The sequence below is a fragment of the Ursus maritimus genome, unplaced genomic scaffold, assembly GCF_017311325.1.
Source record: "Ursus maritimus isolate PB19 unplaced genomic scaffold, ASM1731132v1 scaffold_4, whole genome shotgun sequence".
Classification (NCBI taxonomy): Eukaryota; Metazoa; Chordata; class Mammalia; order Carnivora; family Ursidae; genus Ursus; species Ursus maritimus.
Genome location: NW_024426552.1, coordinates 43,346,281 through 43,361,975, shown reverse-complemented (window position 1 = coordinate 43,361,975; position 15,695 = coordinate 43,346,281). Strand labels below are relative to the sequence as shown.

At 34.1% G+C, this 15,695-nt stretch overlaps 1 protein-coding gene across 1 annotated transcript in view; it reads right to left on the bottom strand.

Annotated features, from left to right (window-relative positions):
• Window positions 1-15,695, bottom strand: part of EPHA6 (EPH receptor A6) — an 829,344-nt gene that overhangs the window by 259,270 nt on the left and 554,379 nt on the right. Inside the window, exon 7 of the mRNA XM_040621133.1 lies at window positions 3,555-3,717. Within this exon, the coding sequence (XP_040477067.1) occupies window positions 3,555-3,717 (163 nt within the window). The remainder of the gene's footprint in view (window positions 1-3,554; window positions 3,718-15,695) is intronic.

The window sequence follows — 15,695 nt, the reverse complement described above, 5'->3', positions numbered from 1 at the left end:
GGGGGGAGAGAAAACCAACAGGTCTAGGTCAAGTAGGCTAGCGATCATAATTAGTGATCTTTACATTTGTTTAGCCAGTTTCCACTACATAATCTGACCCTGGGAAAAAATCCAGTTGCTGGTCTGTAAGAGCAAGAGAGGTGACTGGATTGTTACTCACACGCCACTGTATTTGTAGAACACTTGTGGGTTAAGAATACTATGATTTTGAAAAGGAGTTTTTTCATATTTTATATTGCTGTCTTGTTGGCAAACTCAGAGTTGAACCAAGTAAAACAGATATGGCTAGAGAGAAGTAAATTGCAAACTGCTTCACTTTCCTTACTTAAAAAAACCTGAACCAAACCCATCAAATGAGAGAACCTCATCTCTCTTCCCCAACCCACCCCCATCTCTATGCATGTATTGTAAAGTTCATTATTTAGACAGAACGCACAAGAGAGAACTTTGTTCAGGCACTACTCAGGAAACAAAAGCTACAAAAATTAAAGGATGAGCTAGGAGGGTATGAAGGGACAAAGACTGATGCTGTAGATTGGGATTCATATCATTATATACCTGAATTTATAGTAAACCTGCCCATATCCTACTGTGACATGATTCACTGAAATTCTCTTCTGGATATAAACAGCATGCTTTGAAAATGCAATTTAAAACTAACCAGATAAAAAATGATCCTTTAAATGATTTTCCCCCTAGGCTGTAAATTGACTTGGGAGCCATTCTATTTACCCAAATTCCAGGTTTAGACAAACACAGTTTTCAGAATCTTCTCAGACATTCTGTCTCTTCAAGGATCTTATAAAAGTAACTTTTGTGTCATTTATGAATCAGTGATTCAGAACATGTTTTTTGCTGTCTGTGGCGGCCATTGTCAGATGGTTCTAGGGTTCTAATCCAGCACTTCCATTCATATTGATTATCAGATTTTGGTAAAGCTACTCATGTTTCTAAAAGGAGAAATAATCTTGTCAGAATTAAAAAGATAATTTGTGTAAATTGCTCAGTATTGGGTCTTGCACCTGTTATCGTTCATGTTACTCCCTAATTAAAACCTCTCTGGGCTCCTCAGTATCATCAGAAGGCTCAGTATCCTTCATGTGGTGAAAAGAACACCTTCATGTTGGCCCTTGTCTAACTCTCTGCCTTTAGTTCCCACCATTTCACCTCTGTGTCTCCTCACTGCGGCCAAACCAAATTATTTTCTCTTCTTTGCATTTTTTCATGCTCTTTCAGGCCTCAGTGTTTTTGCTATTCCTTTACTACTCCTCTTTCAAGAATGAGCCCCAGCTTCTCACCTTCCAACCGATCCCTTCATGACCCATTCATGCTAAACTAGGATTTCTTCTCTATGCTCTCACAGCACCCTTTGCATATTTTTATGATAGTACATGTCACTAACCTTGTAATTTTTATTTAAATTTTCATTTTCTTCCCACAAATAGAGACTATAAATTATGTGAAGGCTGTTGGTCTTATTATTACTTTTTCATCCCCAGAGACTCACACAGAGAATGGCACATATTAAGTGTCCTATACATTTTTGTTGGATGAATAAATATTATACTGAGTCACTGATGAGCGTGGGACCTTTTCTGATGAGGAATTCCAAAGTACTTCTCTTTTCTATAATATCTGAAAGAATTCTAGTCCTGAAAGTACAATGAGTTGAAATTTAGAGTTAAACCAAATTAAATTTTTCATATTTAGATCAGAACTTTTTTTTAATAAGACTAGATTGTTTTTTCTAACAGTCCCAGATAAACACAAATGACTTATCTAGATTTAGCCCCATAAATCTGAGAATATATTTTTGACTTAATGATGTAATACTCAAAATTGTCACGCTTTTAAAAAAGATAAATTTCTTCATCTGTGAAAGAAAGCAAGAGAACTGAAACACAGGGAAGCAGTACACACAGCGTGAACAACACAATGACAGGACTCTTCCCGGGACCAAACTTTCCTTGAATTGCATCCTTTGGCTTTGCACTGAGGCTAAGTCTTAAGATGTGCAGGGGAAAAAGAGCTAACAGGACACAGCAGGGATGGCATTTTGAGTGTTTTTATATTGTTCTTAATATTGGAGCTATGTTTTGTGATAATTACACTCTACTCCCAATAATTTCATATCGAGATTGAGAAGTCAATAGTCTCCAGCAGGATTATAAATGATCATCATTGATATTACACACCCAGGTTATAAGTGTTCTTTTTATTCATTAGTTTACTCTCTCTCCCGAAGCTGTGCTCCTTCTTACCTGTGTTGGTGCTCTTCCACTTTTTAACTATATATAGTTGCAACGAGGACTTTCTCATGAATTGATATTGTTCATCAATGTAAAAACAACAACACTCCTTCCGTCACAGAATTTGAAATCCAAACAGCTTCATTTTGAGGGAGTGACAACTAGAGGGATTGTGGCCTGTTTCCTGATCTTACCATTAACACTTTTTAATAATTCAAATGAAAGAACTTGACAGGATGATGGAGTAGTTCAGAGCACAGGCCTTGGAAGAAGGTAGCCGTCAGTTTCAAATTTTAGCTTAGCTTCTTACTAGTTGCATATATCTGGACAAATTGCTCTATTTCTCTAGACTTCTGTTTTCTTGTGAATAAAATTAGGAAAATCCTATTGGTCTCATTGGATGTTGAAACGTTTAAATGGAATTATACATATAAGATACATAATTTCTGGCACTTATTAGAAGCTCAATAAATGGCAGCTATTACTGTTATTTATAAAGAATTTTTATAATATATTTGCTATTCTTGAATTCTCATGCAAATATGGGTATCTTAGCAATGATGGGAACAGGTTTTTATTATAATTAGATATTTGGACATTTTTCCATAGAGAAACATTGAGAAAGCCACCATATTATCTTTACAAAGACAGCAGTAACATAGATTTCTAAAAGCAAAAAACGAATTCAATGGTACAGCAGGATTTAAACTAAATAAGACATTTCAAAGCCTGTACTACATGACATTGGAACACCTCACTCCCTCCATCTCCCATTTTGATTTTCAACATGTCGAAGCTATGGAACTAATTTGAGTTTCTAATTAAGCCCATGTGTCTATATTAAACTTAAAATGTACATTTCAGTGTAGTTTTTCTCCTGACCACTGTTTTTTATTGATCTGAGATAACAAGCCAAAACTGCGCAATTTTGAACTAACTGCTAAATTCATTTGCTCATGGCTTTATTCTCTTCCAAGTTTTCATTAGTATCATATTATGATGCCAAGACTGGCAAACAATTAGGCTAACACCGCCCATTGAGATTATGTTATAGCATGAATGATGAATTCTGCATAAAGAGATGTATTTGGGCCACATTACGATTGTGGGAGAGTAAGGCATTTCATGGAGGTATTTAACGATAGCACCAAAACATTAACTGAAATGACTGTATGAGTATTTACATGAACAGAATCCTGTTTGATGATATTATTCACTATTGGGGCCATTAGATTTTTAACTATCAGGTCAGACTGGAATAGTACTAAATTAACATCTTATTTTATATGTTTGTGTAAAACTTACTCTCATCTCCTGTTTCAAACTCAAACTTCTGACTGTAGCCACTGTATCCTGTTGCAGTCCTCACTCGGATGTGAAATACGTACTTGGTGGCTGGCTTTAGGCCTGTGATGATGACACTGGGTGCCTTGGACCTCGTGGAGGAGTAGGTGAGCTGCTCATGCTCCTGGGGATAGAGAAGAGGAGAAAGGAAATGAAGCAGCGTTATTCCACTTTTTCCTAGAAACATTCCCAAGTTAAGCTGAGGAATTATGCTCTGAATATCAAAAATACTGATTAAAAAGAGGTGTAAGCATGGTTTTCCAAAATTTAGCATTTAGTTGTTTATCACTATGATGCATATGATATGGTCTTGATTTGGAAACTTATTAAGAAAGATGATTATCTTATATAAACTTGCACTTGGATTTTTGGTGATTTGGATTTCTGATCCAACTCTAAGGAATGGTGGTGGCGTGAGAACACGTTTACACAGAATGGCAGCTGCACCGGGAGCAAAATGGGCACATCAGATCAGACCACACCAGCAGAGTGCAAGGAGCAAGGGTGGGAGAATTCAAGTACCCGCTACTCACTTCTACCCGCAGGTAGTGCCAAAATGCCGGCGCTATCCGTGGGTAGACCTGTGGGTGAAAGGAAAAATAAATTAATTGTTTTTTAAAATTTGAAATATGTTACCCTGAATTAATTGCTTTGTTCCAAAACTCAGTGATGCCACAGTAGTTAACAACTCAAGTTGAGTCCACCTTGAAATATAAAACTATGAAAATTTTCCCTTAAGGGAGAATGGACTCCTCCCCCAGATATCACAGTTTATTTTTTAAAGATGTACAAGTTACACAGTCATCGTGAGGTAGACTTTAAAACAGTCTGCCCGCGAAGGCGCCTCAAAGACACAGAAAGGTATGAAAGACTTACCACACCGGAAGAATCAGAGGCAGGGATGGAGGCTAGGTTCCCAGTCACCTGCAATTAACTGCCAAACTACCTCTCCTCACTAGCAGGAAGGGTTTACCACAGCTGACTCAATGATCCAGTCAGTCAGGGTCTTTCAAGGGGACTCTCTTGCCCACCAGCTCAGAACAGGATAGTTCATTTTACCCACACATAGAAGGGACTGTCCACAATATGCTGGTGGTGGAGACAAATTAAATTTAATACTGTTTTTGTACAGGGTTACTGTTCAATAACTTTATAATGATATTTTAATAGGGCAGCTGAAAAAAAAAACCTCTATTTGTATGAATAACTCTTCTAAATTTGTAAGTCAAAGCAGGCCACCAGGTCCTTAAGTTAATTCTCCACTATTCTCATAAATTTAATGATAGAGATTCTCAGGGAGGGAAGTGACTTTCAAGATCATTAACTGAATCACTCATTTGATGCCTAAATTCTATCCATAGTATTCTCATCAAGATTTCATTTAGCCTTTGCCTGAAAATCTCTGTTGTTCAGGAGATCTCCCAGATTAACAAACGAAGTTATAAAAATCTACGCATGTGTAGAATGTGTCAAACTCCATTTATTTACTGGGGATGCTTTAAGATTTAGAACTATGGAAATCATGTCCCTTAAGCTACTTTTGAGGAAAATATCCTAATCTTAAAGATAATTTTTAAATTTTATGGCCCTATTTGTCAGAACATTATATGCTACAGAGACATCTGAGTCTAGCTAAGGAATCGAATTTGCCATCTATACCCCAAGTAGAACTATTTATTGAACACAAAATGCAAAGAATAAATGAGCTAACAATAGCAACATTTTGACTAAAAAAGACAACACTGACAAACTGCAGTTTATATTTATCTCTAAGTAATTTTGAGTTTAGAAGGTAAATAAATACCTACCTAGCATAAAATCCACAGAAATAAAGTCTATAAAATCACTGAGGGTAGTAATCAATAAGTGCTAAAGGAAGCAGCTAAGATCAAGGACTTTACGATTAGGCAGCTTAACACCCATACTGTAGAGAAAAAAAATGCTTGTGCACTATTAGAAGAGATGATATTGTTTCTGGTAAAAATTTGCAAAACTTTTTGGATTTTCAATCTCATACAAGAGAATAGTCCGTCTCTTACAGAATTTCTTGCAATGTAAGATTTACGGTGTATTTTGAGTAGTAGTTCACAATATGAAATGATGACTGAGAAAATTTTTAAAGTCCTGAAAAAATAAACTTGGTCTTATCTTTAAAGGGAGAAGACATGGATTTCAAAAATCTACTTTTAGAACGGCAGCACACCAATGACATACTTTGTCGCTTCATCAAAATGTAGCTAAATAGTAATTTCTTAAGTTACAGGGAGGAAAGGACACCTTTTGCAAACAGCTTTTAGCATTTCTGCTGTTATATGCAAAAGTGTAACTGTAGCTACTCCATCTCTGGAATACAAATCCTCAAGTAGGAAACGCGCTTACATGGGTCCTCAGCCTAAATCACAGCAGTGCGGTGGTGACTGTTGTCTCACCATCTTGCCACCTCACAGCATGCCAAGGAGGAGGACTCAGAAAACAGCACTCATGAGGGTTTCCTCCTTCCAGTGTACAGCAGCCCTCTTTCCTGGTGTTTCCAAGCTCTTGGGAAACCAAGTTAGCGCTTACCCATTACAACCATAGGGCCCTACAGTCCCAGAACTTCGGCTAATTGCTTCTGCTGATACATCAATTTGAAGTAGCTGTCACCAAGTAGAGACCATTCATTGCCACAGAGCCATCTAGACCTCTTTATTCTACCCCACAGGCTGAATTCTGGGCATGTCTAAGTGGGATATATGTGTAAGCTTTTCTGGAGTTTGTACCACAGTGGATTGCTGGTTTTATGACATGCATGTGTTCAATTTGCTATGTAATCCACCCGTTGTTTATAAAACTCTTAAATATGTTTTTCATCTTCACTAAATCCATAGTGAAATCCTTTTTGCATTATTAATTTTATTTAGTTTGTATTTTCTTCCTTTGATCAAGCTTTCCAGAGGTTTGAACCAACTTTTGGCTTTGTTTATCTAATTGCATCTTTGTTTTCTATTACTTTTAATATCTGCTCTTATTATAAATTTTCCTTCTTCTTTCTACTTTCTTTGTGTTAACTATGCAGTCTTCTAACTTCTTGCATTTCATGCTTAACTCATTGTCAGTATATTCCAAATATACAAAGTAAGTCTACAAGCTTCACTCTAAGTACTACACTACCTATAATTTTTCATATGGTGTATTGCCAAACAGTTCTAAGTATTTACTAATTTCCAAAACTATATGATTTTTTAATTCTTTGTGGTAGACAAATCTAGGATTGTCACTTGTACACTTTTATGGTTCAAGAGAAATTGTCAAGCAGTAAATAAATGGCATAAAGTGAAGCATAACCCCAGTGGTTGCACTGAACTATGGATAAGACAGTGGATGCTCATTACTGAGCACACAGCCCATCTTCTGCATTAATGTTTGCTGCTGAAAGTAAAACAGCTCATTGCACTGTTTCTCCTTGGATGAGCATGAGTGATAGCACCAGTTGTGAGGGGGAAAAAAATTCAGTAATGACGTGCTTAATATATTGTTATAAGTACCATTTAAAAATATATATATACAATTTCCATTTTATATATTTATATCTATATATATATTTTTAAAATAGTTCAGAACCAACTAGCGTGAACATGAGGCATTGTCAAACAGAATGTGCATGAACCGATCTCTAGAGATGTTGACCTGCACTTACCGTTCTCTTCCCATGCGTAGCTCCTACAGCTTAGACTCAGACACTGCTCCTTTCCAGCTGCTGAGAATTAATGCTTTTGGGGGAGTCTAGTCCTACTATAACATCCAACCTTTCGCTTACCTAAACTACTGAATCTATATTTATCTCTGTAGACGTCAACTCTTCACGGTAACTAAAAGGGATGTTCTTACCAGATTCTGGATCTTGTTAGCATTTAATCTAAAAACTATGACAATGAAAAGAAATAGGCTAAGGTGCCTAGTGCATATGGTTACATCGTTCTAAAATCAGTGGTAGCATGGCCTGTTTCAATAAAAGGCAGCATGTAGAGAATTCTAGGTTGGAATTTTCTTGTCTTGTGCTTGGTCTTGGTTCTACTTACATTACGTATCTTGGTAAGTCACCTTGAAGACTTTGATTTACTCATGTTGCAAATTTATTCATTCCAGAGACACTGAATACCCACTATGTTTAAGGAGGGTTCTAGGGCACTCTAACAGATGTATGTTACATAATCACCAAAGCTCCAGCTAAGCAATTAAATTCTATAATTATTTTTATGTCAGAAATACAAGTCCTCTCTCTTCTACTGTGACTCATTCTCATCCCACCTTATCTCACTCTCGGTTTACCACTCCTACTAGTGGAAGTAGAGTCAATAGGCCCACAAAGTGGTCATCATTTAGCCGGTGTGCTTTCTCTTAAAATCTTTGGGTCTAGTGAGACTTCTATAAGATGTTTCCTCTTTGTTCTACTATTTAATTTTAAATTAATTGGATTATATGTGTGATTAAAAATGTTGTAGACTTTTTTCTACAAACATTTAAATCCAACAATAGATCAGCAATCATTAGAGAACCATGATTTATGTAATGCTTTACAATACACATTCTTTACATAGTACTCTTAATAATTTTGTGAAGCAAGAAGAATCGATAATATCTTTATTCTCACCTAATGTATGATGAAACTGGTCAAGAAAGTAGTCACTTACCAAAGCAAGTCACATAACTAAAGTTAGTAGTTTCCATTCAAGTTGTGCTTTTATACTATATACAGTTAAGGCAGATATGTCCAGGGCAAATATGCTTATAGATTAGACTCTGAGCCAAGGTCATGTCTTTACATTTTACATTTACATTTTTGATCATCTATTAACTAGAAATAACTTTAAATTTAAGACATCCTGTGAGCCAGATAGTAATGATTTGATGGCACCAGAATATTTGTATAAGAATACCTCCGCAATGACAGAGACAATTCTCAACTTTAAAGGTTTTAACTAGTTATTTCAAAGATAAAATTATTTTCTACTATAGTTAACACATCCATGCATCCTGCCTTTATTTTCATTCTATTTTTTACAGTGCGTCATGTAGACAGATTCCAGGAAATACAGGGGGCTTATAACTCAACTAATCTTGCATGGAACATAAACTATTCTTGTTCAGGGCTGGAAATACAATTTATTTGATAAGGTCCAGGAGATCTTTCTAGAATTTTTGATGTATGAAGCAACGTGAATGGCTTTATTCATAGAACAGTACTAAGAGGACAGATTAAAGAACTGCTAGATTTTCTTTTATCCTTTCAAGTCACACCAAATGTAAAATGATCAGAAATAGGCAAAAAAAAAAAAATAGCACTTTACTATCACAATCATTATTATTACTATTTACTGCTATCATGATTATGTTCTAATTAAGCCAAAGGTAAAATTCTTGTCCTACTGGCTAGCAGACTGAGGCTATAGATTCCTGAGAAAATAAAATAGTATTGCAAGTGGATTTTAATGGCTCTGCCAGGAGTTGCCTAAGTCATTTTTTAATCCCTTGTCTCTCTCCATTTCTGTGTCTGTCTTTCTCACCCTCTCAGTCCCAGATGCAAACACATATACACATTCATTAAACAATACATGATAGAAGCCTATGGGAGACATCTCCACAACAATCCTCTCAAAACTAAACAAATTAAAACCATATTTAGAACATGACTTACTATCTGCAGAAGGATTTTTTTTTCTGACAAATCAAGAATTGTGTGGCCTAAACACAAAGTTTGAATGGTTATCAAAGAATCCTGTTGCCTAAACAATGATATTTGCAAATCCTGAAAATATTTTACTTGATGAAAAGAAAGTTCTTTCACATGACCTTAGGAAACAGAAAGCTTGAGGACTAGATCTGCTCAGGGTGTAATGATTACTTCCCAAAGCAGAGAGACACTGAATCTGCTGGATTTTATTTCACAGGTCCCTATAAGAATGAGCCCTACATGGAGGCAGGTCCTTATAGATTCTACCCTGGACGAAAGATTTCTTAAGATTTTTCATATCTTCACTTTGATGATGCAATCTTCTGATTGCTGATGTGGATTCCCAAGTGCTGTAGAAGTAGACATAAATATATTTGTTCCTGGAAAGAACAGACTTCCATGAAATTAATGCATGGACATTCTGATTGGTTGTTCAGTTTCTTTTCAGATTTAATTGAAATGAATCAATCTCTTAGAAAATTATCAATTCCTAAGCACTGTAGTTGCAGGACTTGCAAAATAGAGAATCAGAATGAGCTGTGTGAACCCAGGAATTGAAATTATAGCAAGCCTGCAAAATAGGCATAATCATAAAAGAGCTCATAGTACTAAAAAATCATCCATTTCCATTCTTTTATTAGTTGCCTTAATTTATCCCAGTGAAGTGCTGACCTATTCTCTTTTAACAGATCTATAGAGAGAAAGAATCTTATTCTACTCTAGCCAAACCATAAGGTACACAGAAAGGTTCTTCCTGAAACATAACTTAATTATCTTACTGAAACCTGAAAGCAGTATTTTTTTTTTAATATGTGGGACTGTCTCTTCTAATGATTGAACTAATAAGCCATCACCTTCTATCTGCCATTTATGATTTTCTACCTAGAAATCCCTAGAGGATTAACGGAAAAGATTCACAACTAATAAGTGAAGTCAGTTAGATGGCCAACATACAATTATCAGTGGTTTCCCTATATACTGGCAATGACCAATTAAAATTCTACTTTAAAATATTCCAGTTACTATATCAACAGAAACCTTATAATACTTGAGTATATGACAAAAAACTGTGCAAAACCTGTATGAATAAATCTATAACATTTTACTGTAGAAAACAAAGGGAAAATTTCTTCCTTTTCTTCCCTTATTGCAATGCTAAGACCTTTAGTAGAATATTGCATAGTAGAAGTAAAAGCAGGAACTTTATTTTCCATCGTTCTTTAATGAAATGGCTATTAATGTGCAACTGTTAAACATAATCACATCTAACTTAGGTTTTTGGTAGATAACCAGGTGAGGACTTTTCTTTTTATCTTATACTGTAATTACATTTGTATTGTGTTTTTAAAATGTGAAATGGATTCTGAATGTTACAATTTATCTGTATTTTCAAATTCATTATATGTTTTTTCATCTTAACGTATATACTTATGAAGAACTATCTTTGCATTCCTAAGATAAATTCTACTAGTTAATTCTTGTTCACAATATAGTATTATAATTTTTATTGCAATTTTGGATTCAGTTTGGTAACACTTCAACTGGAATCTTTAAACCTGTGTTTATAGGTGATCTTGGCCTAGAGTTTTCTTATATTTTTCCATTTTTATTATCAATTTCTGGTTGTGATATTTAGATTTGATTGTATTTAGAGAATATGTTATGAAAGTTTCCACTTATTTATGTTCTGGAATAATTTATAGGACATGGGAATTATTTATTCTTTGAAAACAATTGAAATGGACCGTTTTGGGAGTAGATATTAGCCATCTTTTAAAATTATTTTATCCTATATTTGGATTGTCTTCTAGTTTATTTTTGGTAATTAAGAGAAAATTATTATTATATAAATTATATATTTAATTATATAAATTAAGAAAATTTAAATTTAAGTTTTACATTTATTGTTGTAAATTTATATCTGGTTTTGAACCATCATTAAAAATCTCTTTCATAAGTAACACTTTCCACCTTCTTGGCAAGCTTGTTTATTTTATGTCTTTTAAGAACTTGGTTTTGATTTTTTAAAATCAAAGATACTTTTATTGATTCAATTTAATTAATTTTTAAAAATCTTATACTTGTTAATCCGTTCTTTCTACACTCTTTTGCCCTGCATTGGTCATATTACACAGGTTTGGATGTATGTGTATGTCAATGTCTTTCACTTTAAAATAATTTATAATTGAAGTTTCTTACCCTTTAATAAGTGATATTTAAGATTATATTTTACATTTTCAAATGAATAAATTTTGGGGGTGAGTTGGGGAGGTTTTTAACTTTTTTTTATTTTGTTGCATGATTTTCAAAGAATGATTCAAAGAATCATGGAATAATTTTATACAATCTGGTCCCTTCCTCTAGTTATTTCAGTGTGTGTCAATATATATCCCTAAGTAAACTGCAATTCCTTCAGACATGTGGTCTATATTTCCCTCAACAAAACAAAACCAAAAAAGCAAAGGAGGGCTGGATGCATAGTTAGGGTTTAAAATACGTCTAGTGATTGATACCCACAGATGAATACCTAAATCATCAACACAGAGGGTCTCTGCTATAGTTCTGCTCACATATCATTGGGAACTGGATACTGAAACTGTTGCTTCCAAGTAGGAGCACAACAAGGGATGGTTTCCAGCTCACACGGATTCTCCTGTGAGCAGACTGAAGTTAACCCCACGAGCTGGGGAAGATGGGCCTGGTGCCCAGCAAAGGTGATTGCCCCAGAGACATAAGCAAGCTAGAATGATTATTCTTTCCTCACATTTATTGAAGTACATAAGACAGAGTTCTAATTTGGGTAAAAGAAGGGATTAACAAGCTAGTTAGAAGGGTATTCTACCCTAGTGGGTAGGGTGATCTGACATGTTTTCTAAGGTAAAAACTGGCCACTGCTATCACAAAATCACAAATGATGCATAAGTAAGAAAAACGTAGAAGTAGGTATTCTAAGTACACAACTACTTTCTGACGGCACTTTTGGAGAAGTATCATTTTAGCATATCATGGCCGTAATTTATGACAATCAACTCTTGATTAGCCCGGGTGATCCAAAATAGGAGGTAAACCCAAATCATTCTGAAATGCATCCACGATTTTTTTCTTATATTCTTTCCAATATGTATCATGTTTCACCTCCAATGAAACTTAAATGCATTCCTTGAACATTACATGTTAAGCAATAGTAGGAGATGGCACAAATGGACACCTGATGATAGAATATTGATCTGGAATTAAACACTCATAATTGATTTTCAGAAAACAGACAACATACATAGATAATTAACTGCTTGAAAAAGTGGTTAAATATACTGTTCGGAGAAATGGCTAAATTATTACAGTATGATCTTTAGAAAATACTGGTCTTAGGATGAGACCAATGGGATCCTACTTGTAGCCAGTTCATCTATGAAAATTGGGAAGGTTATATCACCTCAAAGGGTCAAGCTTATTATAAGGATAAAACAAAATAATGTGTAAAACCTTTCTATAGGCTCCAGCAGATGTGTAGTATAGCACAATTTCTTTATTTTAGGACTATTATTGGTATTAGTATTAATCCGTATTAATCCGGGGCAATGATAGCCTTGTGCCTTAAGGTAATTCTGCAGATGCTGTGAGAGGTCTTTAAAAAAATTTTGTGTGTGTTTTGTTTCCCTTTTAACCTTTAAATTCCCATTGCTTAATGCAGTATACCTAGAATATCATAGGCTCTCATAATGGCCAAATGACTGAAGAGAGAAATTAATGAATTAATGCTCTAGAAGTTTAGATTTTAAATTCTATTTATTGTTATAGCAATTTAAAATCAGTCTGCACAGATTAATGACAATTCAAATGAGAGATGAGAAAACAAATTAATGACAATTCAAATGAGAGATGAGAAAAATTATTTTGCAGGCTTCTAGTACTTCCACAATCAAAAGCAATAATATTATGTCAGTATAGCTGGGTTTTTTTTTTTTTTTTTGGAACATTGTGGAGAATATACAAGATTTTACTTGCCAAAATATATTTTGCAAAACTGTATGCTTATAAAAAACTAAGATTTGTGTTGAAGTATCTGTTAATACGTATCTCTTAATATTTATTCTGTTCTAACGTTCCCATCTGTCTTCATGTAACCTACCTTCATACAGATGGGATATAGGCTTTTCTTTTTAGCTCTATGATTTTAAAAATATTTATAAGGGTGTTCAAGCAAAAATTAAATGTTTAAAGTTCAATAGCTGTCTCTGAAGAAAGTGTCTCCCACTCAAAAGTCCTTAATGATTTTTCTGAAAGTATATCATAGATAATTTTAAATTTGTAATTAATTCTTAATGTTTTTGATAATTTTGTCTTAGTTTTAAAAGCAAGTGTAAATTGGGTCATAGCAATACATATATAGATAGAAATGGAGGAAATATTTGTAACAATAAAACATTAAAAAACCATATGTATTAGAGTATTGAAGGTTGATAAAGTTATTTTAGCTAAAGGGAGGAAATGAGAAGGAAAAATTATAATCATAAGAATATTTAAGGATTATACTTAGTTTAAACTAAACATTTTTAGAAAAATTTACAAATTTCTGAAGTCTGTAGTTTAGGTCAAGTATTAAAACAGCTACCTAAAAGCTAGCTAAAAACAACTTTGAAGATAAAATTAGGGTAAGTTAGTATTAAATGCCACCTAGAGAGAAAAAGAACACTACATATCTTTGCAAACATTAATACACACATGTTGACTTCTTCAAACATAAATGGTATTCAAATGTCAAACTGAATGTTTTAAAAGTTAAATTATTAGAACAGTATGGCTGAATGGAGTGGCATAAAACTAGAAAGGCAACTCAAGCAAGGTGCCTTGATTAATTCTACCTAAGTGTGCAACGCGGATTTAAAAAATAATAAAGCTAGAAAAGAGAATCTGTTTTTTAAAAAGCAAAAATATAAAGCAGTTTTTTTCACAATAGTGCTACTGAAATACATAATAGGTATGAAAAGTAATGGATAGCAAAAGACAAATCTTTGAAAATGAGATAACTAGAGCAAATACAGGTGACTGGCCTCTAAAACTATCTCATGGTTGCTAGATTTTCCAATAGAATGGAAGCAAATAATAAGGAAGTTAAGATGGGTAGAATTTCCCTAGAGTGAGAATGCTTGTAGAATAAGAAAAAAAAAATTGTACAAAAGCCTCTACTGGAAACAGTATCATTTGTGAATATCGGTTAAAGTCTTACATTTGTCCAAATTGGCCACAAAACATGATATAAGGGCTGCTTCTTGGATTGAAAAGAAAGCAGAAAGTCATTTAAATACAAGCATGAGAATTCTTTAACCTCACCTGGAATAAGACAGAAACACTTTCTGCAGATTTATTTTTCATTTTTATCTTTTCCATTTAAACATGTTTTGTCACCATGATGAAACTTTAATTTTTTTTATATTTGTTTATGTTCTTAATTGTGATCTGATGACAGATATATTTGTTTTGTTCAAAATTAAAACAAAGATTTATCTACAAAGCTACAGCGCATAATTTAAGTTTCAAGGAACATAGTCCCACCTCCCCAAAAGATTTTAAACTTTCTTTAGAAGTGATATCATCTTGACTTGAAAAGTTATCACATTATACTCTAAATAACGCAATATTCTCAGTTAATGATCTAACGCAGTCATTGATTTTGAATTTCCTCAGAGGACTGGTAATATTAAAATGTGCATCAAATGAATGCCTCAAGATTTATAATAAAATGTAAGTTTATCCAGGTACTCTGACTGAAAACTAAGTAATATTTCATCCCTGAGAGAAAATAAGTAATATAATAGTAATAAACAGACTGCTGTAGTTGAGAGTTTCCCACAGAACAGACAGACAGACAGACAGACACACACACACCGTTCTTCTATTTCCAATGTGGGTATTTGAAACCAAAGGAACTTGTAAATATGTCAATGACCACTAACAGTGTTAAATAATGTGGCGTAACTGAAGGCAAAGCAAACTCATTTCCCAGTAACATTATTTTAATCTGCATCATTATCAAACAGTGGATATATATTATTTATTTACTCATCTACATAAACTAGTATCGAAATCAAGTCAGAATGAGAGAAAACTACGTATGATGAAGCAGTAAGTTAAACTGAGGGTAAAGGGAAGAATAATCCCACCATAGTAAGGCAGTCACCGTTCTGTGGCCACAGAGGTTGCTCATTTTAAATATTCACGCAGTTTGTACTTGGGAGGCTTGGTGGACCGGTAATGGATGCTTTTTCCTTGGGTGAGCAGATATCTCCTTATTTCCAAGTTTGGGTAATTTGATCTGTGTAACTATTTTATTTGTAATGAATACACTGGCACAACACAATATATAGTTCAGATTCAAAGAACTGGAAAAACTT